The 20,777-nt window shown below is 50.1% G+C and overlaps 10 protein-coding genes across 10 annotated transcripts; 6 read left to right on the plus strand and 4 right to left on the minus strand.

Annotated features, from left to right (window-relative positions):
• Positions 1 to 330: 330 nt before the first annotated feature.
• On the minus strand, positions 331 to 834 carry VFPPC_11349 (hypothetical protein; the record flags this gene model as incomplete). Its single annotated transcript, XM_018289567.1, has 1 exon — positions 331 to 834. The coding sequence occupies one exon, from the start codon at positions 832 to 834 to the stop codon at positions 331 to 333; it is 504 nt and encodes a 167-aa protein (XP_018136146.1).
• A 286-nt stretch (positions 835 to 1,120) lies between these two features.
• On the plus strand, positions 1,121 to 1,783 carry VFPPC_11350 (hypothetical protein; the record flags this gene model as incomplete). Its single annotated transcript, XM_018289568.1, has 1 exon — positions 1,121 to 1,783. One exon carries the CDS (start codon positions 1,121 to 1,123, stop codon positions 1,781 to 1,783), a length of 663 nt encoding a protein of 220 aa, XP_018136147.1.
• A 400-nt stretch (positions 1,784 to 2,183) lies between these two features.
• VFPPC_18391 (hypothetical protein) lies at positions 2,184 to 2,911 on the plus strand (the record flags this gene model as incomplete). Its single annotated transcript, XM_022430009.1, has 5 exons — positions 2,184 to 2,311; positions 2,391 to 2,496; positions 2,561 to 2,709; positions 2,768 to 2,822; positions 2,876 to 2,911. The coding sequence occupies 5 exons, from the start codon at positions 2,184 to 2,186 to the stop codon at positions 2,909 to 2,911; spliced, it is 474 nt and encodes a 157-aa protein (XP_022285007.1).
• Positions 2,912 to 3,860: 949 nt separating this feature from the next.
• On the plus strand, positions 3,861 to 4,163 carry VFPPC_18390 (hypothetical protein; the record flags this gene model as incomplete). Its single annotated transcript, XM_022430008.1, has 1 exon — positions 3,861 to 4,163. One exon carries the CDS (start codon positions 3,861 to 3,863, stop codon positions 4,161 to 4,163), a length of 303 nt encoding a protein of 100 aa, XP_022285008.1.
• A 146-nt stretch (positions 4,164 to 4,309) lies between these two features.
• Positions 4,310 to 4,615, plus strand: VFPPC_18389 (hypothetical protein; the record flags this gene model as incomplete). The annotated part of the gene is made up of 1 exon (XM_022430007.1): positions 4,310 to 4,615. One exon carries the CDS (start codon positions 4,310 to 4,312, stop codon positions 4,613 to 4,615), a length of 306 nt encoding a protein of 101 aa, XP_022285009.1.
• A 7,059-nt stretch (positions 4,616 to 11,674) lies between these two features.
• On the minus strand, positions 11,675 to 12,418 carry VFPPC_14912 (hypothetical protein; the record flags this gene model as incomplete). Its single annotated transcript, XM_018292680.1, has 1 exon — positions 11,675 to 12,418. The coding sequence occupies one exon, from the start codon at positions 12,416 to 12,418 to the stop codon at positions 11,675 to 11,677; it is 744 nt and encodes a 247-aa protein (XP_018136151.1).
• Positions 12,419 to 12,697: 279 nt separating this feature from the next.
• VFPPC_11354 (hypothetical protein) lies at positions 12,698 to 15,349 on the plus strand (the record flags this gene model as incomplete). The annotated part of the gene is made up of 1 exon (XM_018289572.1): positions 12,698 to 15,349. One exon carries the CDS (start codon positions 12,698 to 12,700, stop codon positions 15,347 to 15,349), a length of 2,652 nt encoding a protein of 883 aa, XP_018136152.1.
• Positions 15,350 to 16,165: 816 nt separating this feature from the next.
• On the plus strand, positions 16,166 to 16,786 carry VFPPC_11355 (hypothetical protein; the record flags this gene model as incomplete). Its single annotated transcript, XM_018289573.1, has 2 exons — positions 16,166 to 16,381; positions 16,442 to 16,786. 2 exons carry the CDS (start codon positions 16,166 to 16,168, stop codon positions 16,784 to 16,786), a joined length of 561 nt encoding a protein of 186 aa, XP_018136153.1.
• Positions 16,787 to 18,790: 2,004 nt separating this feature from the next.
• On the minus strand, positions 18,791 to 19,882 carry VFPPC_11356 (histone acetyltransferase GCN5; the record flags this gene model as incomplete). The annotated part of the gene is made up of 2 exons (XM_018289574.1): positions 18,791 to 18,866; positions 18,921 to 19,882. 2 exons carry the CDS (start codon positions 19,880 to 19,882, stop codon positions 18,791 to 18,793), a joined length of 1,038 nt encoding a protein of 345 aa, XP_018136154.1.
• Positions 19,883 to 20,145: 263 nt separating this feature from the next.
• VFPPC_17071 (hypothetical protein) lies at positions 20,146 to 20,315 on the minus strand (the record flags this gene model as incomplete). The annotated part of the gene is made up of 2 exons (XM_018294820.1): positions 20,146 to 20,203; positions 20,257 to 20,315. 2 exons carry the CDS (start codon positions 20,313 to 20,315, stop codon positions 20,146 to 20,148), a joined length of 117 nt encoding a protein of 38 aa, XP_018136155.1.
• Positions 20,316 to 20,777: the final 462 nt, after the last annotated feature.

Here is a 20,777-nt window from a genome sequence, read left to right on the forward strand (position 1 = left end):
CAAAATGCGATTTATTAGCTGTGTCTGCTTGATCCTCTTGACTGTCGTTGCGGCGGCCCTCAAAGAGTCTCCCGCAATATGTGCCTGGCAGCCTGTACTCCCATTAGGTGCGGGGTCCGTGTTCTCGGCTCGAATTCATAATCCTTGGCTGAAAAGGTGCCAAGCGGTCTTGCGCTTTGGTGACCCTACGTATCTCCCGATTACCTGGGTGTTCGAACCAATTAACTGTCTTGGCTCTGAGGAGGCCAATTTTACAGTCCCAACTGGCGTACCTAACGGTGATGCCTACGTTGAGTGGTAGTGACCAACACAAGCCGGCTATTCTACCGGCTATTCCGCCGCATTCTGCTGCAGCACATGGCTAACTTGTCGGTACAGGGACTGTGCAGGGGACAACACATTATTCTGTGTCCATGTGATGTTAGCAGGTGGAACGGCGAGTTTGGATTCAACTCCAGTGCAGCAGGTAGGCACAATCGGCTGTGCCTCCAACTTGGCGATGAAGTCAACGACGCTGGCCACCATGCTCGGCACCACGACGGCCCCCAGTGCCACGCCATCCCAAAATGTTAATCTAAGGTCAGATTCTGCACCCACTACGGGCCAATCGTCAGCGCCGTCAAGCGCGGTAGAATCCGAACTCCGGCCGGATTCGCGGGTCGATGGCGCCACAGCCTCCAAGCCAATAGATCCATTGACCACGCCAGGCTCCAGCGCGCAAGCCATCACAGGAACCGGGCAGACCCTGGTAACAAGTGCAACTTCGACAGGAGCATCCACTACCGATAGGGCGAACTCATTGGTCTGCGGCGGCACAACACAAACTGTGACCATGATCTCCACTGTCCCTGCCTGTCAATCACCAACACACAGTTAAAAAACTAACAGGAGCTACTGTGCCGCTGGCTCCCTGCCTTTAAGCGCCGTGGTCTGTTTGCTCTTCCCTCTGTCCCAATTTGACGACCGTGTGTGTGTGTATGTGCCTGGGTGTGCTGAGCACAAATACCTTCAGGATGCCGACTCATTTTACCTGTCTTCCTTTTCTTTTGATTTGCTTTTACAGCACACTTTGTTCGTCGCTTAGCTGATAGGTTCTCACTTCTATTCTATTGTCGTCCTAATGTCGCGTCCAAATCAGCGGCATGACCTGTCACGTCACATGATAAATGAGAGGTCTGGTCGAACTCTCCTTCCCAAATCAACATCTACGCAACATGCACCACCCCAGCGGAAATCTAGCCATAGACGACAAAACCCTGTCAATCAGACCGCCGTCGCTGGTCCATCACTATACCCAGGAGCTCAGGATACGGGGTTGGGGGCAGAAAACGTGGTATCTGGATCACAAATGGACGATGCTAATGTCGGGACAGTTGCACCAGCAGCCACGCTCCGTCGGGCAACTCCACATTACGCGACTACTCCTAATTCCGTGGAAATCCCAGACGCCGCTCCATCGGCTCCGAACAATCTCCAGCATCCAAGCTCGCTCGTCATGGCACCACTCCCAGGCGCTTCTGCGGCACCACACATGGCTGTGCCAGTGGCTCAGCCCATCGCCCCAGCACCTCAGTCATATCAACCACCTGTGAGGATGGATTTACCCGCTGTAACACCTTCAATGCCCACCCCGCAATGGACGCCCCCGGACGCTTATGTCTCAATGACAGCAGTCAGGCAGGCTGACAAGCTGAGGGATCTTGACAGGAGGGTCACACAATTGGAAAGGGCGAGCAAAGGTGGTGATGAAGCTGCAAGACAGAAAAAGCAGAGGAGAGGCTAACGTGACTTCGCTATATCGGTTTATTCTTGGTAGTTATGTCCGCAACCTAGCATTAAACATTGACTGTAATGTTTCGATCCTTTTGCTTTGTCGCCTCGCCAGCTCTCTGTGATCTGTCCGTCCTTTACGCGAGCCAAAATTGAGAAGAAAGACGGACGAAATGACAAGCAGTGATGTTTCGATGTGCCGTGGTGCAGTGGTCTAGAGCTTGCGATACGACTGCGTCTCACTCAATGGGCAACCGATAATTTGCCGACCCAACCGACAGGTTCACAAACCTGCAACCTGCACGATCATGCAAGACTGGATCGATCGTGCATCCGAGCTGTACTGCACCGCACCTGCAAATTAATATTGGATACCTCAGTGAGGAATTATTTTTAGGGCTTTCTTGAGACACATGGTCCAAAGCCACTTCCTTGTCGACTGTCTCACACGGCCTGTCCGCGACACCGCGTTGCAACACATCAGAAGCCATCATAGCCGGTCGGTTATTGCAATGCCCGGGAATAACCATGAAAATAATGCGTATGAGACATAACCATTGCCCGCAACCATTTAACAACCGCCGTGAAGAGCGGCGGGAAGACTGACCATTTCCTCGTAGCCCTCTATCCGATGGTGCGCAATATCCCGCACAACTCTTCTGCGGAAGATGGTATGGGACAAATGACCGCTTTCAACGAGACAAATATCTATTTCCAATTGATGAGGTAAATGCTTTGGGGTCCTGCCATACATGTTCACTACAGTGGCCGAGGCTAACACAGTTCGCAGGAAGAGCTGAATCGTCTAGATTTGTTCCACCACGTATTTCACTTAGCCTGTAACAATACCTTCTTTTTGTCGCCGCTCGACAAAACACAGCCCTTGCGAATTCTAGACTTGGGCACTGGAACTGGCATCTGGCCCATAATGCTTTCTGAGTAAACGCCCGTGGTCTGCGACTGTAACCCGTCTGGTGCTAACTGAAAATGTCTAGAGCCTACCCTCATTTTTCGGTTCTTGGCCTAGACATGAATATGATTCAGCCGAGCATGTGAGTGTTTTATTCCTAATATATTTGGTTTCAGTGCCACTGAACATAGCAAGGATTCCCGCAACAATGACGCCACCAAAACAGTTTGACATTGAGAGTCGATGGGAATCCATACCACGGGACTGGGACCTCATTCACGTAAGATGTCTATTTGGTAGCGTGAGATGCTGGGTGGACATGTATAAGAAGATCTTCAGGTGCGAACTCGACTCCCTGAGCCTAGGCTCACACTGACGTTCTTCGTAGGCATTTGGTACCGGGAAAGGGGTACTTGGAACAGGTCGAAATAGACTGGCTTCCTAGGTGTGACGACGGCAGTCTTCCAGAGAGCAGTGCTCTTGCAGATTGGACTGACAAACTACTGATGGCGATGGACAGGCATGGGCGCCCGATGAGAGTGTATGCAAATACGACAAAACGCCAGCTTACTCTTGCGGGCTTTACCGATATCCATGAATCAGTCGTTAAAATTTGCTACAACCGCTGGCCAAACGATCCGGACCAGAAAAATATAGGCAGGTGGTTCAATACCGCATTTTGCCTTGCTCTCCCGGCACTATCGTATGGCCCCATGGTCAGAGTTCTCGGCATGCCCAAAGGCGACGTGGATAGACTATGTGCTTCAGTAGAAAAGGAAATATGCTGCACGAAACATAGAGCCTACTGCAACATGTAGGTTTGTACAATTTGCTACTATGGCTATTTCGTAGTTTTGTGGCTAACACGCACGGACAGACACATTTGGAGAGCAAGACGGCCGCTCAACAGCTAATCCGACGCGGACAACTTTGGACGGCAAAACGCAACATGAGAAGTGTGACTCGCGAAGATGTTGTCATTCCAGTATAAGGTCCATACTTCGTCACAAGAGAGTTGTGCTGTTCTTCAGAACACACTGCCCATTCGTCCTCTCCGAGTCGGATCTACGTCGTGATAAGCCGAGCAAATGTCGCGGCCATCTGCCCAATCTACCTATTAGAAGGGCATCTAACAGCAACGCCAGCACGGACGAACCGCAGGGAGTGCAGTTCGCAGTCCATGCTTCCCAAGATTGCCCACGGGAGGGGTGCGGGGGACGGGGTGCTGGCCTTCCCGCCAGCCCTTGCGACTGGTGTTGCGCTAGCACCAGCCTTACATCAACGAACCTATCAACTTGACTGTGACCGAAAACCTGACCACGCCAACACAGTAATCAGGATCTTGCTTATTGCATTTCTTTCATCGAAATATGTATGTCTCATTCCAACTAACGCAGTCTGGTCAAGTATACTTTGGCAATTGAATACAATCCATGGGGTGCGGCTAGTTCTCCTGATCCGACTTGGTGGGCTGGTCTTATGATGGGGCGGTACTTCAGTCACCCACAGGATCACCCGCCTTGACGGCTGGGTTGCCAGGAGAAAGAGCATGGTAATGTACCCAGGAATGTATTGCTTGCGATGGGACATCGGACGTCAGTTTTGGACCACAGTTAAGTGCAGAAATACATGGCTTTCTACCGCCATATGATTAGGGCTAGGATGGCAATGCACCACCCGTGGCAGCTCACTAGGAGGTACGGCCGGAGTAAAGGTTCAATGCTGCCATTTTTTACCTCGAAGGAGTCAACTATACAACGGCGTTATAGGTGCAGCTTATCTTGGATGTTTCTCCGTGCCGATCATCATTCGCTTGGGGGGCTTGTGGCCAGATGTACTATGGGAGGGGAGGAATGTGATGTTGTGATAATGCAAGACAAGAATCAAGCTAGTGTACCAGTGAGTGGTGTGGATAAGGACGACTACGGCAGATGAATATATTTGTGACGAAAGAATTATCAGAAGGTCATAAAGTCACAGTATCATGCGAGTTACAGAGAGGTGCTCAGACACACTTCGCCAGCCGAGTAGGGATCAAGTCTTGGTTGGTCTAATGAGAAATGAGAAAAGGCTTAATTAAGCCCCTCATCTCCTATTATTTTGGCGCAAATTCTTTCATGGCTGGGAGGTCCGCAGCCGAATCCGCATGTCGCTGTGCCTCAGGGGAAAGCAGGTTGGACTTGCAAAGCCCTCAGTGGCTTTCACGATATGCTTTTAGCGGAGCAACAGCACCACAACACCAGAAAACATGCTCCACGATGTAAATAAAATTCCGTGGTGGCGGAGGAGCGGTCTCTCAATAAAGGCGGTAAGAATTGGGCGGACAAATCGGAAAAACAAAAAGAAAAGGAAGAAAAAGAAAGGTAGAAGGAAAGAAAGAAAGAAACAGGTATCGGTTGCTGCGTTCCAGGTAGTGGTTTCCTAGGATAGTATCGGGATATCCTCAATGCCCCGGATTTCTGGGCGACATACCATCGAGCGCTGTAGAGCGGCATAAACAGTTTTGATATGCGTCGTTACTCAAATTACTCCAACGGGGCCATTTATGGGCAAAATTCGTCAAACGAAGATCCCCGTTCTATTATTAATTTAAAAAAGAAATGCAGTCAGAGGCCAAACGGTGCAAATACTGGGCCTGCTTTGGGGAAGTCGACCAGCTCCAGCTGAACTTAGGCGGCGTTGTGGAGCACCTGGCCCTGAATAGGACCACAGTTTGCGTTGAGACGAACTACGGGTTTCATCTCAAGGGGCAAGGAACTACAGCCTTTGCCGATTGTGATATATCCACCTGCCGAAGTTTCCACCAGACTCATTGCACCTTGGCACCGGCATCACTGCTATACGCAAAGGTCATATTTCCTCTAAGCTCTACTGTTGTTTTATTCGCCGACCATCTTGGTGGTTTATCCTGCTCCGCGAAAGTTCTGGCGGGGTTCGCTAGGCTGTTGCCTGTTGTTGAGTTGCAGCCACCCCCTTCACTGCTGGTTATATCTCGCAGGGAGACATGTACTGGCCGGGACTTCAACCGGATGGTGGCAATGGAGCTCTTGTGCTTGCTTCGCGAGGAGCATCCTGAGAGCCCGTATAGTTTCGCTCAAATCGAGCAGATGTGGGCGCGTCGTATATTCGATGTACGTGTAGCCCACAGAGTTGCACCGTTGGTTTTGCCCGAAGTACGCCAGCTCCTGGAAGATGTGTCATGTCGGAGGAGGAACAACGGGTTTGGGCTGTCTCCCCGCTGTTTCCGAGAACTACTCCAGCAAACTATTAACTATTTCACCTACGAACCTGACAGGCCATTCAACGTTCTCCGAGCATTGCGAATCCGGAACCCGACGACACAATATGCAAAAACAAGCTTACTTTCGTTTCTTAGTGGACGCGATGGAAATTTCCGTCGCCCATCAATTGCTGCTTCCTGCTTAGCATTCTATGCCTACAGCAATTACGCATATGGTAGGTTTTGTTTGCACTTCGCTGGCTGTGCAGAGGCTGACAGAGCAGTGTCATATGGAGGCCTTGTCGCTGAGTCGTTTGCGGGGCGCCTGTTGTCGAATACCCCGGACTGCAACAGGAACTTGGCCCAGTTTAAGCAAGTTATATCGCAAATGGTGCAGAAACACCAAGCTGGGCAGCGGTCATTGGTAGCCCAACACCTGGCATTAATGCGGGAGTCCGGGATTCGTCTCCCGGGCTGCAATATGTGCTTGTTTAATATTCCTATCCATGAGTTCACTTGTGGACATAAATTCTGTGACCGTTGCATCCGAACCCTGTGTTCGGAGAACTCGGTGGGAATTCAGCGCCTCTCTACCGCAGCCTGCCTCCTTTGTGACAAATGCAACTTGGTTTATATCAACCAGCAGCCATTTGAGACAACCGGCAGAGTGCTCGTACTATCAGGTGGTTCAGGTTCGGTATTAAAGTTCTTGTACAACTTGAGGAGTCTGCTTTACGGTCATCTCGCGGACTATCTTGATCTTGTTATTACTTCAGAGTCGGGTGAGCGAGGCATTTTGACAATTCACGGCCGCAAACACTGACTTTGATACAGCCGCACCTGTCGTGTTTGATTATTTTTGTTTTCGTTCATCCATCCCTGAATGTGCGCGTAATCTGAAGGCTTCAAAGAAATTGCGCTCGTTGTGGAATACGCCTGTGCCGGTACCGAAAAGTCGTACTTTTATCTCAGTGCTCGATGGGCAGAAGCTGTACAGGAACTACGGAGACGGCCCGCAGCTTAAAGATGCTCCTCAGATCCCATACACATACACACATCGACCCTTCACACGAAATCAAGGCAAGGGATGGGCGAAAATCTCACCTCATTTGGCTGACGCCGAATCTGATGCAATCTGGGGTCCGGGTGCATGGAGTAAGATTGAGTACGATGGACGGAATCCCTCGGAAGCCCGGGCGGCGTCTAGCAAACTTCTTGCCGCACTGTTTTACATTGCAGCCTGCCGTGTGCAAAGAACAACGCCACTTCCAACGACGTGCGAGATCGAGGTCAAGTGTCGTCTGACAGCGGGACCTCACCTTAATGCGGTTGTTCGAGCTTTGATGCAAGATGGAGCCATCCTGCATTGTTCCTGTTCTGAGTCTCGAATTCAGGTGCAGCTTTGCGACCGGGATATCTGGCGGAATGTCACCTCACCAGGTACTGAAACCTTTTCGAGGAAGATAGAGATTGAAACAGAGTCGATCGATAGCAGTCTAGAGTGTAAGATTGAAACCAAAATGCTTGGCAACTGCGAGCATTTAGGCAACTCTCCCTGCAGCATGGTAGAATTGGTTAATGACCTGTCTGTTGCTGGTATGTCTGAAGATGGAGCTTGCAGCTATCCAAGCCAGGACAACCCATCCACAGACCGATCTTACCTAAGGCTTCACAGTATGTCAAAGCTTGATGATCAAATTGAGGAGCTAGAAGGGTTTTTGGCAGGCTGGAAATAGATTTATTGCATAACTACAATATGAAGACCAGCTTCACTAATGAACTACCACGCGCGTGCAAATTGTACGCCAGCAAATCTCATTGAACAAAGAAATGCGGACAATGAAGGACCCATCTAACGCCTACGGCCTAAAGGCTCACCGCCTCCTTGGGATCTGGTGACTACGCGTCGCCGCTTCTCTCCATGCCCTAGCCCGGATCTCCTTTTCCTTTTCGGGCAGCTTGCTTCCGTCGATGGGCCAATTCCTCTAGGCATAAAGTTCACCTCGTTGTACGCCCATTCGGTTCCGGAGTTGTTGATGCATTTCGTTTCTGGAGTGAGCCTTGGCAGGGGCCGTAGTGGGCGTTCTGCCTGTGACTCGGAACCCGTAAGGAATACGGTGTTGGGCTCCTGCGTTTGGTGTGGAGAGTGGGTACCTGAGGAAGACGGAGGTGATGGGAAAGGTTCGATGAGTGCTGTTGGCTGCAGTGGGTCAATGTTGGTTTCGCTCCCCAGGCATGGCGCTGGCTCTTCCATCACCGCCGTCAACATTTCCACCATTTGGCGGCGATCCGTTTCATCATGATCAGTGGCGGACCCACCATTGCTTGGAGCTGTGGATAAACCACTAGAAGAGAACGACAAAAGCCGTCTCGTATTACGGTCCGCTACAGTGTCGAAATTGTCTGGGCGTAAAATATCTTGAGAGTCCACGCCCAGTAAGCCAAGAGCCTCATAAAGGTCTGGCCAATCACTGGTTTCGTGAGATACATAACCCTGAGCGGTCCCATAATCATTTTGGACAATGATCGCAACTTTTGTTCCCAGTATGTTGAACAACGTATTTGCCTTTTTGTACAGGCCGTTTGTTCTGACAGTGAATTTGCGGTCCATTGTTTCAGTCAAAGGTTTGATTTGCGAGTATTTGATTTTAAATGTAAGAAAAGGATGTTTGGGAATTTTCTTTGAGATTTTCATTCCAGCGAGGAGGGGGGACACACTGCAACATTTTATACGCAGATGTAGGGCCCTTTTATGAGACTCTGGTAAGGACAGCAGCCGCTTATTCAAAGGCAATTGGCTCTTTATGCGCAACCTATAATTAGAAGCAAATGCCCGAACCCAATGGTTTTGGATCTCGAGGCGGCCATCTCTCGTCCAGCGTCTAATACAAAGACTGATGCCTGTTAGAAGATTTGCGAATACGGTTGGCAGATACCTGGCTTTTTTATAATAATTACTGATCTGGTATTTCTTTGAAAGACTTGTTGTACCGTGCAATGATCCATATTGTTCCGTCATCCGTCCCGCTTCCATTTCTACCTTCATTCAGTGCTATCAATGCTCCAGTCTCGTGGTTACTGCTATGGAAGCTACAAAGATATATGTCATATCTTGGGCATGCATACTGACTGTTTTCTGTCTTTTTCGGTGGCCGAAGCGGCTTATCAAGCGTTTGTTCGGTCCTATTATCGCACGGTCGCCCACTCTTGTCCTGAAAGGGTTTCAATACTGCCTCAAGCTTCCACAACGTACGTTATACTTCTGGCGATATGAGAGGGTTACTGCTCAGCATTATGCCTTCCTACTTGCATGTGTACTCGGTAATGGGCTGTTGTTTGTCAAACCTGAGCTGAACAATGGCTTCCACATTGCGAAAGCAAACTCAGATGAGACACAAAAGAGGGCCGCAGTAGCAGGATTAGCAAATCTCGTACCGGTCATTCTGGGTGGCCGTAGCTGCGTCATTGCTGACGCGATTGATGTCCCCATTCATCAGTACTACTTTGCACACCGCTGGCTCTCCAGGCTTGCGATTATCGAGATCATCATGCACGTTGTTATCCATGCAAAGAAAGGGATTGAATGGACTGCTCACGCAGTTTTTGGCCTAATAGTATGATCGTCCCTACCGAAGTGATTTTGGCTTCTGACGTGGCATAGGCCTTAATTCTTCTCCTCCTTATGTTACTTTCTTCCGTCGATTGGGTCCGAAGTTCTTACAAGTCGCTTTTCATTTGGTCACACCTCTGTCTGGCGATCTCCGTTGCGGTTACACTGCTACTCCACCTCTGGTTGCTTGCTCCGCAACATGCGTATTTAGAGGCAAAAATTCCATTTTCAGTCGCTTCGCTAGCCTGGATGGTTACTTCAACGTATCGTTGGTTCCGATCTCAGCGGCTCGATGCCGAGGTAGTCAAATTGTATGATCAAGTACAACCGAATGGCCACACCACTCAAGCCGCTTACACTGGTGCCTTTCTGGTAAAAGCTAAGCTCCGCAAAAGTTTATTAGTCCACTCCGGGGCATACTTTTACGTGTACTTTCACAAACTACCCCTCCCGGAACGACTCCGAGGTTATCCTATGATGGTGTACAACTGGTCCGCACTGAATGCTTCAGGATCTTGGGACAGCGATCTGAGGCGCATGGTGGAACTAACATTTCTGATTCACGATCGCCCGCATTTGTCACCTTTGCTCACAAACTGCCGTATGCCAATGACAATTGAAGGTCCGTACGGAAGAGATATGAGGCTCTATAGGTTCGATACCGTGTGCCTTGTGGCTAGCGGCATTGGCATTTCTGGAATTATGCCGGTGGCACTTTCCCTTGCGGACCGAAGCCACTACGACCAAGAACGAAAGAGGGAGCTTGCAAAAGATTTCAAAGAGAAATCAAACTTAGTCGAGGAGGAGCGACATTGCTCTCTAGGCATGCATCAAGACAGAACGAGACGTCTCAACATATTTTGGGTACTAGAGAATAACCTCCAAGTTAATTGGATCATTGACGGGTTGGCAGAACTCTCTCAACTCGATTCAAAACATGTACGTGCTTCGTCCCCGCCGGGATTGGTACTAACTAACTGGCTTAGACTCTTGTTCATGTCTGCATATATGAACCGGAAAGCAGAAAAAATAGTACCGACTGCGCGTCCAAAATAATACCCGAGTCATTCCACCGTCATTGCAGGGTGACGTATGCTCCACAGAAGTACTGGGCATCGCATGTTAGACAACAAATCAATTGGTGCCTGGATACTTCACCTGGGGAGATTGCAGCTGCAGGTACGCACCGACACCGCCGCCTATGCACAATCTACTAACAACAGGAAAAAGTGTGTGGCACTACCGATATCCGTCAGATAGTAAACCAGGCCCTGTGCAGTCATCCCCGCAGGTCTACCTTTTTTGATCTTGAGCACCAACCCCGCGGCGAAGAATGGGAAGGCATGAAGAGTGTGGTGGCAGAGCCAACTGGTGGCAGTCGGCAATCACAAGCCGGGAGTCATCGAAGACCTGGGATCGAGCTAACAACGCTTGAACCTGCCCAAATTCGACATCGCGCACAACAGGTCCACATAGTTCAGAATCAAAGGCGAGAGTTCAGTGTTCAAGGTTATGTAGAAATAGTATAGGACCACCTTCAATAGGCATTCATTACAGCAGTGTACGGTGAATAGGATTTTAGGCAGAGAGTTTGCTGTGTTATCAGCTGTAAGTTTCACAATCACACATCCAACAGGAAATGTCTAAACCTTTCTGTGACCATGTAAGCTATTTTTTTTTTTCAGCCGTCTCGTATACCCGTCATAAAGTTGTTCCTCTTGTTTTTTTTTTTTTTCGGGGCAAATTTGTGTTAAATTTAGGTTAAGTATGTCATTTAAGTATTCGGCGTGTGTTACGAGTTATCAAATTATCTGTCGAGTAATGTGGGATCACATGAGATCTGGCATTGCCGCGCCGAAGTCTGGAGTTGAATTGACAGAGAATTTTCCTAAAGAACTAATAAAGAAAGGGATACACACAGCTATTCGTCTTGACAGCAGCTTCACCGTGGTAAAAAGCAACAAATTAGCCCTCTTTTGAAGTGTTGATAGTTGACAGCCGATACGTGACACAGTCTCAATTAGCGGCCAAAAAATAGCCTACTTTCTGGTAACTCAATAGAACTAATACTAAGATGATGCAAATAAAAGTCTAATCAAGCTTGCTAGCCAACCAGGGCAAGCCGTTTCGTTCAACTTTGAGGCAGATCAAAACGTCTGCAATTTCATTCAGGCAAGTCGACAATGTCGAGTTGAGTAGGCTCAGTGAACACTGCTCTCAGCTGGTGCAATCTGGGAACCACTAGACGAAGGAACAATAGTGTGTCCATCATTGAATCATCCGTCTGGCCAAACAGTCCGCCAGAATAAAAATTTGCAAGATCCTGCGCCACATCTAGAAACGTGGCCGACAGCTGGTGAATAAATGAGACGATTTCGGCGAAAACTTGCTCGTTATAGTCGTTTGTCACCATATTGTTGTAGTGGATAATGTTTACCCTTAGTGGATTTGTGAGGTACAACTTAGCAAAGTCGCTTTCGTCAACCGTGAGAGGGGATTGCATGGTCGCGAGCAGCGACTTCACACGATGTCTTAATTGCAGCATGAAGTTGCCACGGTGAGATCTGTCTGGTTGATAGCGTAGTTCGTTAATCACTTCTTGTAGCGACGAGGAATGGTTGCTTGCTGGTTCGTTGTCGTCCCCCAGTCTATCATCGGATTGAGGCGATGGACCCGGAGCACGGTCAACATAGCCCTGTAGCGGCGGGGTGACAAATTCTGGCGAAGTGGACACAGGTACTGGAGACACACCGGCAACGGCGGGAATGCTGCTTGACGTCGCAGCATCAACCTCAACATGATAGTTCATGATGTTGGGATGGATTATTGTTGAGGCTGGAGTTTCCAAGTTTCCTCCACCAAATTCATCGGTGAGATTCCGAGTTTCGTCCTGCGAGCTATGGTTCATTGCTGCTCTCTTGCGAGAGAAGTGGCCGCTCCTCCATGTTTTTATACAGTCGAACTCTTTCGGTTACATGACTACTGTTTGTTGATAATTATCGAGCTGTATTGGGGGATTGGATTTCCATATCACGCTTCGTGGAAATAGTACGATAAATCAAGATTCAAAATCTGATAACAGAGTGCAGTAATCCCGGTTGCAGGAAATCGAAAGCGTTCAATATCATCTATATATATTCGCAACAACTACTCATATTTACTTCTAAAGTGAAACTCAAACGCAATTATGTCGGCGGCAGAGAAGAACAAAGTTGAGCGCCTAGCTCGTCAATTCCTAAGACTGCATAATTCGGAGCACGCGCATAGTCAGTTGATCACTGAGGAAATCATCACACTTGCGACCCGCCTAGGCGTTGACCAAGCTCACAAAGCTGGCAATGAGGCAGATTGGGTAAAAAGGTGGGATGATGAAAAGCATCTACTGAGCTCTATGGCAGAATTTGAGAGAGCTGCTGCCAAATTCTTAGGACCACCACCACAGAAATCTTCTGAAAATAAACCTTCTACGCCACATCCCACCTCAACACAGCCACCCACATCCAATGCCACTACACCAAATGCTTCCGAACCTCACCCACCCACTCCAAACCCCGCCACCCCTGACACCAAAAAAGGCGGCTTCTTAAACCGTTTCAATCCCTTTGGTGGGAGCCCTGAGAAGCCAGACGTTCAGTCCAAAGCGCAGTATGACCCGCAAGGCGAGGCAGAACACTCAGAAACCTTTGTGGATGCAACACAAGACAGTTCGAATACAGTGGAGGACAAGACAGAGGAGAATCCCGTTCCTACTAGCTCCGCTGAACCATCAAAATCTCCCCAGCCGCCGCAATCGAAGAAGCCCGACGGAAAGGGAACAGAAGGAGACCCAGTTCTTATCAGCTCTACTGAGCCATCAGCATCGCCTCAGCCACCGCAGGCGAAGAAATCCGTAGGAGACGGAACAGAAAATGATCCGGTCGAAATCAGCTCTGCCGAGGCGTCAGCATCACCTCAGCCATCAGTGGCTAACAACACAGCGGGAACAAGCCGCGTCAATATTGGAGACAAGCTGTCAGGAATATTGGGAAAAATTAAGAGTGAAGGGGGCAGTAAAGGTGGCTCTGGCAGTACGGGTGGTTCTGGCAGCACGGGTGGCTCGGGGAGTACGGGCGGCTCTGGCAGTACGGGCGGCTCTGGCAGTACGGGCGGCTCTGGCAGTACGGGCGGCTCTGGAGACACGGGTGGCTCTGGCAGCACGGGTGGCTCTGGCAGCACGGGTGGCTCTGGCAGCACGGGTGGCTCTGGCAGCACGGGTGGCTCTGGAGACACGGGTGGCTCTGGAGACACGGGTGGCTCTGGAGACACGGGTGGCTCTGGAGACACGGGTGGCTCCGGCAGTACTGGCGGCTCTGGCAGCACTGGCGGCTCTGGCAGTACTGGCGGCTCTGGCAGCACGGGTGGTTCTGGCAGCACGGGTGGCTCTGGCAGCACGGGTGGCTCTGGAGACACGGTTGGCTCCGGCAGTACTGGCGGCTCTGGCAGCACGGGTGGTTCTGGAAACACAAGAGGCTCTGGAAACACAGGAGGTTCTGGAAATATGGGGGGGTCTGGAGGCACGGGTGGCTCCAGCGGTACGGGTGGCCCTGGAAATACAGGTGGCGCTGGCGGGAATAACAGAGCCAGCAGCACTACAGGCTTGGGAAGGAGCAATAATCACGCCAAGGTTGAAATACCTGACGGCAGGACCACTCAAATCCTCGACTTCGATCCTTGGCGTTGGGAAGCCAGCCACGGATGTGACGATAACGCATACATGGAAAGACCCGCGCTGTTCTCTCGAGGATATCCGCTTGAAGAAGACCGCCTCCCTGGCCCGTCGAAATTTCCATATCTATGGCACCAGATTCGTCATCCGGACCACGACAATGAGTTGGCATGGGCCTTTTTACGTGGAAAGCTGAGGAAGAATACCCTTGTTCTTGAGTGTCCGGGGAATGACGGAAGCAGGTTGCTTTTACTCTCTCCATATTTCAACAGAGGCGTCGCTGAAACAGTGAAAAAGGCGACCGGAGCGGAAATACCGGAAGTGCCCTACGGTGACCCAACGATGCTATATGGCAAGCGACTGGCAGACAATCGCCCGCAAGAAATTGCATTTGCAGTGGGAAAGGGCGAACGAAACAATGGAGATGCCTTTTTTGTCTATCATAACCCAGAGCGGTGGTTCCCGGTGTCCGTCATTAAGGCTCAAATGGGCAACAACCAAACCGAAAAACTTCTCAAGACATGTAGACCAACCTGGAACATGCGTGAGGCTGCACAGGAAGCGCCCCGCCAGCAACTAGGGAATAATTCACCACTGCCAGCCAGGTACAACTCGGCTCCCGCGGCTCCACAGCCAACACACAGTTTACCGTTGCCAACTCAACAGTCAGGAAGATACTTCTCAGCTCCTCAGCCTGTGCCGTTCTCAATGGTAGGAGGTGCACTGGGGACAACACCACCAGCAAACCCACCATATCAACAACATCAATTCTCAAATACAGCCCAGCAGTCGCATGGAATTTATAATTCGCCGCAGCTATCTGGCTTTCCTCCACACTGGCCGTCTTACCAGCAAACGCAGCATCAGCAACCCCCATACATGTATGGACTTCCTGGTGCTGCTTGGGTTCAGTACCCTGGTGTTATCCCCGGGCCAGCATCTTCCGCCGTCGGCCCAGCGCCGCCAGCACATGCTGGATTTCCCCCATCCACACATCCAATGTACATGGCGCCAACAGGGTATCAAGTGCCGATGCCAACAGCGCAACCACAGACAGGAGCTTCCAAAGGGAAAGCTGTTCAGATGGCATGGGGCCGCCCAACCCCTTATAACTCTGTCACGCCAGACCCTTGACTTAAGATGAAGTCGAGAGCCTCATTCAACTTTGCGATGAGATGATGGGCAGGTCCCGCGCTCAAGACGCAAGGCGCTGCGCTCTCAGAAAGCAATTGCAGTACTGCAACCGTGATTTTGCGAATAGCCCTCTTGGCCTGACTTATGAGAAGTTAAATTCCCTTACTATTGTTTGTCTAGATAATAAGATTGCTATTAACACCCCGTCAAACTCTCACAAGTATTACTGAAGGAGGACGCTGCTGCTGAATACCATCCACTCTTGCCCAGCCTCCTCCAGGTCTGAGTCTTGCTCGCCACTCTGCAATGCTGCAGCATGCATCCGTCGCCGTCCAATAATTGTTGTTACAATTTCTGTGTCGCGGTAACGAGCAGACCCAGTCCTTCCTAGAGCTTTCCGAAAGTACTAGGCCTTAGTGTTGTGACCTGTATTCTCTTCATTTGCTCCAGTTGCTCTATCCCGACGATCCGCTGGATCTTGGTTACAATGATACATCGTATCAATTTCGTAGGGCGAAGAGGTTTACGTAGAACGACGTGGAGAGGTTTACAACGCAGATACTTGACCACAGTTCGCCGGTTCAGCCTCGAGTGCGTAAAAGCGGGAAGGGGCGTCCTCGTCATGTGTTGCCATCATTAATACACAGTCGCTTACAATTTCTTGGCCGCTGCAAGCGGCTGCTCGATTGGTGCGCCGTCATGCTAATTGGACAGTTTCCATTGAGCCAGCGCTTAGCGGAACGTTATATACTATGCCGAAAGCCCAAGGGCATTCAACATAACCGTATTCCGACCTTTGTCCTCCATCAACACACAATGAACGGTATCCCGAACATGTCCACGAGTGACCAACTTTGGTTCTCTCAAATCTCGTCAATTAGTTGGGAGAAGGCATACAAGACCACCTGCGACCAAATCGACGCTTATATTGCAAAAATATCGTCCCTTGAGATGCAGCTAGCCGCAGCCGAGACTCGCAACGCTTGTCTCACTAGGGAAAACCAGCGGCTGAGCCTGACAATTAGGCACTTGGTACGTTCCTAGATCATTCAATGCATGCTTCATGAGAAGAAATGGCTTACACACTAGCAGGCGCCATGGGCTTCTATCACTCCGAATATGTCACCGAGATCAAGTCCTGTTAACAATAACCCTGAGGACAGTGGCAATACATTAGTCGGAGAGGCCTTTGACAATATCTTTAATACTGAATACTTCTTGGGGTCAGACAGTGACCATGGCATGGATGACGGCTCTGAGACAGCTGTTGATCTGGAAGCTCCCGGCGATTCGCAGGCTGTTGAGAAATTTGAGACAGAGGGCAACGCTGGCAAAGGGCTGATCTTGACCGTGGAGTCTGGTCACGCCCCCGAGCCAGTGTCACAAGAGAGTGCCACCGTGAAACTTGCAGACAAGATTCTACAGTCGGATGGTTGATCTTGTAAATCGAAGAAATTACGCACAGTCCCATCCAGTTTCTTTTTGTATGCTTATACAATCATAACGCGAGTTTAGTCCTACTATGAAAGTTCTTCGTAACAATTTCCTAAAGTGCAATAATTCCGTTGTGTAGCTCCGGAGACACTAGCAGATACATTCGTATCTTTCACTCTCCTCCTTCTTCGAGGGAGGACCACATCGCAACGTATGCATATATTGTACATCCTTGTAGTCGTGGTGAAAACTTTGCACGCTCCGAAATCTCAATCGTGAGGCTCGTTTCTTCCTACGGTTGACTGGTTAGTACATTTGTAACACGTATCCCATCTCATTTCGACCATTTCGGCGGTTTCAGAACAAAGAAATGTAGATCTTCATCACCATGTGGTAATGAAGCCCGCATTTGCTACAAAATTTCGCGGGAGGGGAGTCGCAGTGGTAAGCGTGGTAGCAGTTGTCTGGTTCGCTCTGCCCTTCTACTTCATTGACTTTTGATGCTTGCGGTTCCCTTACGGGCACAGGACTCACGGAGCTCGACCACCTAGAACCCCTTCTAATGGAGGCATCGCCTAGCCCTCCTTGCGAGTCCTTACGTGAAATACCGCGGTTGGCGATCCCTGGTCTTCGTGCCTTCTTCTGTCTATTGACATTGTCCGCCCAGCCTGGATTTCTGTTGGACTCCTCTAGGGTAGTGCCTTCCAAAAACGAATGAACCCTCATGCCTGACTGGTTTGTAAGGGGTCGGAACCCCAAACTTGAGCTGACCTTATTGGCTAGAGCCTATGAAGGGGCGTTGCGTTCGGGTACACCCCTCATCCAACATCGATTGGACGAAGAGAGGGTAAGTAGCCACTGAAAAGAAGCGATTTTGACTACAGCGACACCTAATGCAACCCAGTAAGCCACGCTGAAGCTAGCATTTTCTATTGGTAGAGTCTAAATAAGACGTGGGTTGATGTGAGCACCCCACTGTTGGAAAACTGTTATGCCAAGGGGGAGATTTAGGCAGTAGAAAGAAGAGAAACTGACTAGGTCGACGCCATACTCAAGCCAAAATTACCCCTGGTATCTGGCGCGTTCATTGGTAGAGGACGTACGGAATGTTTGTTTAATGTAAGCACCCCACTGTCCAAATGGGACTGACAAAAAGCCCGAATCAAGCAATAATACGAAGCAACATTGACTACGTTCACACCCTATGCAGCCTCAAAAGTCGACTAATATGGGATTCCTTTACTGGTGAGATTGAGCAGGGCGTACTGTTGATGTAGGCACCCCATTCTCGAAACCGTTCGCGCTAAGACAGAGAATCAAGCACTGATACGAAGCGATGTTGACTAGGTCGACACCGTATGGCTCCGATGAGAACACCCAATTTTCGCCAGGTCGTATTGGTGCAGAGTGAACAGGGCGTGGTTTTGCAGTAGACACCCCGCGGCCCTGAAAGACGTGGCCCGGAAGTCAACATCAAACAATTAGAAGAAGCGATCTGAACTAGGCTGACACCACCATTCATCATTTTCACAGAGCTATCATCCAATGGTTTCGTTGGCTAGACCTGCCTCCGCGGTGGATGGGTAGCCAGGCTCCTTTGGGAGCGCATCTTGGATGGTGCTGTGAACCATCCTCCACCCCCCCCCAAAGTTTTGCCGGGACTTCACGAACGACGACTTGTCCTTCAGCAGTATGGCCGAAACGCCTACATATCAATTCCATCATTAAAGTATCAGTACGGCCCTATGCTATTGATTGAGCCAAGAGACTGGCAATTGATTCAATGGGCTCACGCATATGGATGCACAATGAGCGCTATGGGGGAATTCTTCTGCGGGCGGGACCCCCTACTTTTACATTGGTCCTGAGCAGACTAGTTCATCGAGTCTGAAGTTGGGCAGGATCTGAGCAGAAGGGTTGAATGGGAGAAAGAAAGCTTCATCGGGGCGGTCAATATAGACGAGAAATACAGTAGTTACATTCATGTCATGATCATCCATTCGCGTGCTAGTTGCGTGCTAGAGCCTCGTCCAGCCTAGCTGTCACAGTAGGAATCTCCTCCGGAATAAGGGTTGAGAGCATACTGAGTAGGTTTAATATAATACGGGACAAAATGTCCATCTCATAGTAAAATTACGCGCTATCATCGCCAAGGCGGTCCCTGACCAACACCTTCTCCGACTCTAGACAAGACCATTCGGGAAGGGTCTTAATCTGTCGCCACATATATCTCTCGAGGTTATCGGCCAGCTTTACGTACTGTGTGCTTTCGTCGTTGTATTTGCGACAGTTGTCGAAAACGAGCGTTGCGTCTCTTATAAAGTCTTCAAGCGTAACATATTGGTCCACTTCGAGCCTCGTCTCCATGGTACTCAGGTCCATGGGCTCTAGAATAATGTCGTAGTAGTCAGTCACTTCATCGCGATCCACTGGCACAAGAAACGGCCATGCCGAATTATGATTAGCCATGTCGTTGAGAAGGCGCAGCAGCTGGCTGTAGATTGGGGCGTGTCGTGGTCGGCGTGTCATTTCGTCTTTATCTGGTGACCAACCAGACGCTCGGATTGCGGGAATATCAAGCGGATTGATCTCCTTAATGCCATCACTCCATTCTCTGGGAGGCGGGTGGATAATGTGTGACTTCGAAAAAGCGCGAATTTTAGCCTGGACGCATTCCTTCTGCTTAGATAGCATACGTCCCATCTCGAGATATCGTATTCGTGGCAACATTGAGCACTGCATGAGGGTGGCTCCGTTGTAATCTTTGATGTATCCCATCCACATATTCTTTTCCAAGGTGATCTCCTTGGTGAAGCCTTGTTTCTTGAAATATCCAATGGCAGAGTTGTCGGCGCAGGTCAGGAAGTGCATCACATCGCCGCTGGCCCTCACGTAGTCTTTGAGGTGCGACATCAAATGCGCGCCATAACCTTTGACCTGTCGATCAGAGCTGATTGCGCAAAATGCGATTTCGGCAAACCTGCGGCGGCTGAAGGGACGGTAGGTAATGCCACCGACCACGTCAAGAGGCGGCTTAACAAGGGCGATGGATAAATGCGTACGGTCGTAGACGAGCCGCGCAACGTACGGTTTGGGCATGTTGGGGAGTTGCTTTTGGTATACGCAACACAGCCTAACGAGAACGATTGTTGACTCGCGCTGTCCATCATTGTTAACGACACGAAATTCGATCTCGCCGTTTCTTTCTTCGATTGCTGCGGCCTTCCGGCTCGAGGTTAATCTTTATACGAAGAGAAAAGAAGCCGTAGGGACGGGCGAAGAAAAGTCGCGGACGTACGTTTCTGGAACATGGAATAGACTTCGGGGCGGACTCGTTAAGCGTCGAGGGGCCAGAGTCATCATCATTTATTCTCCTCACCGCAGGGGAGCCGAGGCTCCCCGACGCTTCTCGCCTCCCGTCTGGAACAAGTCAGTCATTCGATCAAGTAGCAAGCAACTTAAAAGGCGACGGCGTGCCTTCTTCTGTTGAATCGGCTGCCTGCGACCACTTTGCGGTGTGAGACCAGTCCATTTCGATGATGCTGTGTGGGGGGTTCGTTATTAGCACACAGATCACAAGAGCAGGCGCTTGTCTTTGGAGGAGGTTTCAGGGGAGAAGCCACAGGCGCGGAAACTGGCGAATGCTTATTAGAATTGGGCGGGGGACAATCGGGCGGGTCTCAGCTCCCCGCATGCTATTTGAGGGCCGTCAACAAACACGCCGTGGAGGGCTCGTCGAGCTTCGTAACGCTTCCTCTACGGTCGTTCACCTGGCTCTTAACAGAGATACTAATCGCATTCGCGTGCAGGAAGTCATAGCAAAAACAAAACTACTGAGAAGAGATGGCTATGTGCGACGCGCGGACACGCGAACTGTTTGAGAAGGGTTCCGGTGAAGCTATAGCGCCAATCCAAACCACCTGTTCAACGGGCCTAAGAGGCTTGCTGCCAAAGCAAGCTCCTTATGCCAATCGATTTGGCAGCAGTCTGTCCT

The sequence above is a fragment of the Pochonia chlamydosporia genome (assembly GCF_001653235.2).
Source record: "Pochonia chlamydosporia 170 chromosome Unknown PCv3seq00015, whole genome shotgun sequence".
Classification (NCBI taxonomy): domain Eukaryota; kingdom Fungi; phylum Ascomycota; class Sordariomycetes; order Hypocreales; family Clavicipitaceae; genus Pochonia; species Pochonia chlamydosporia.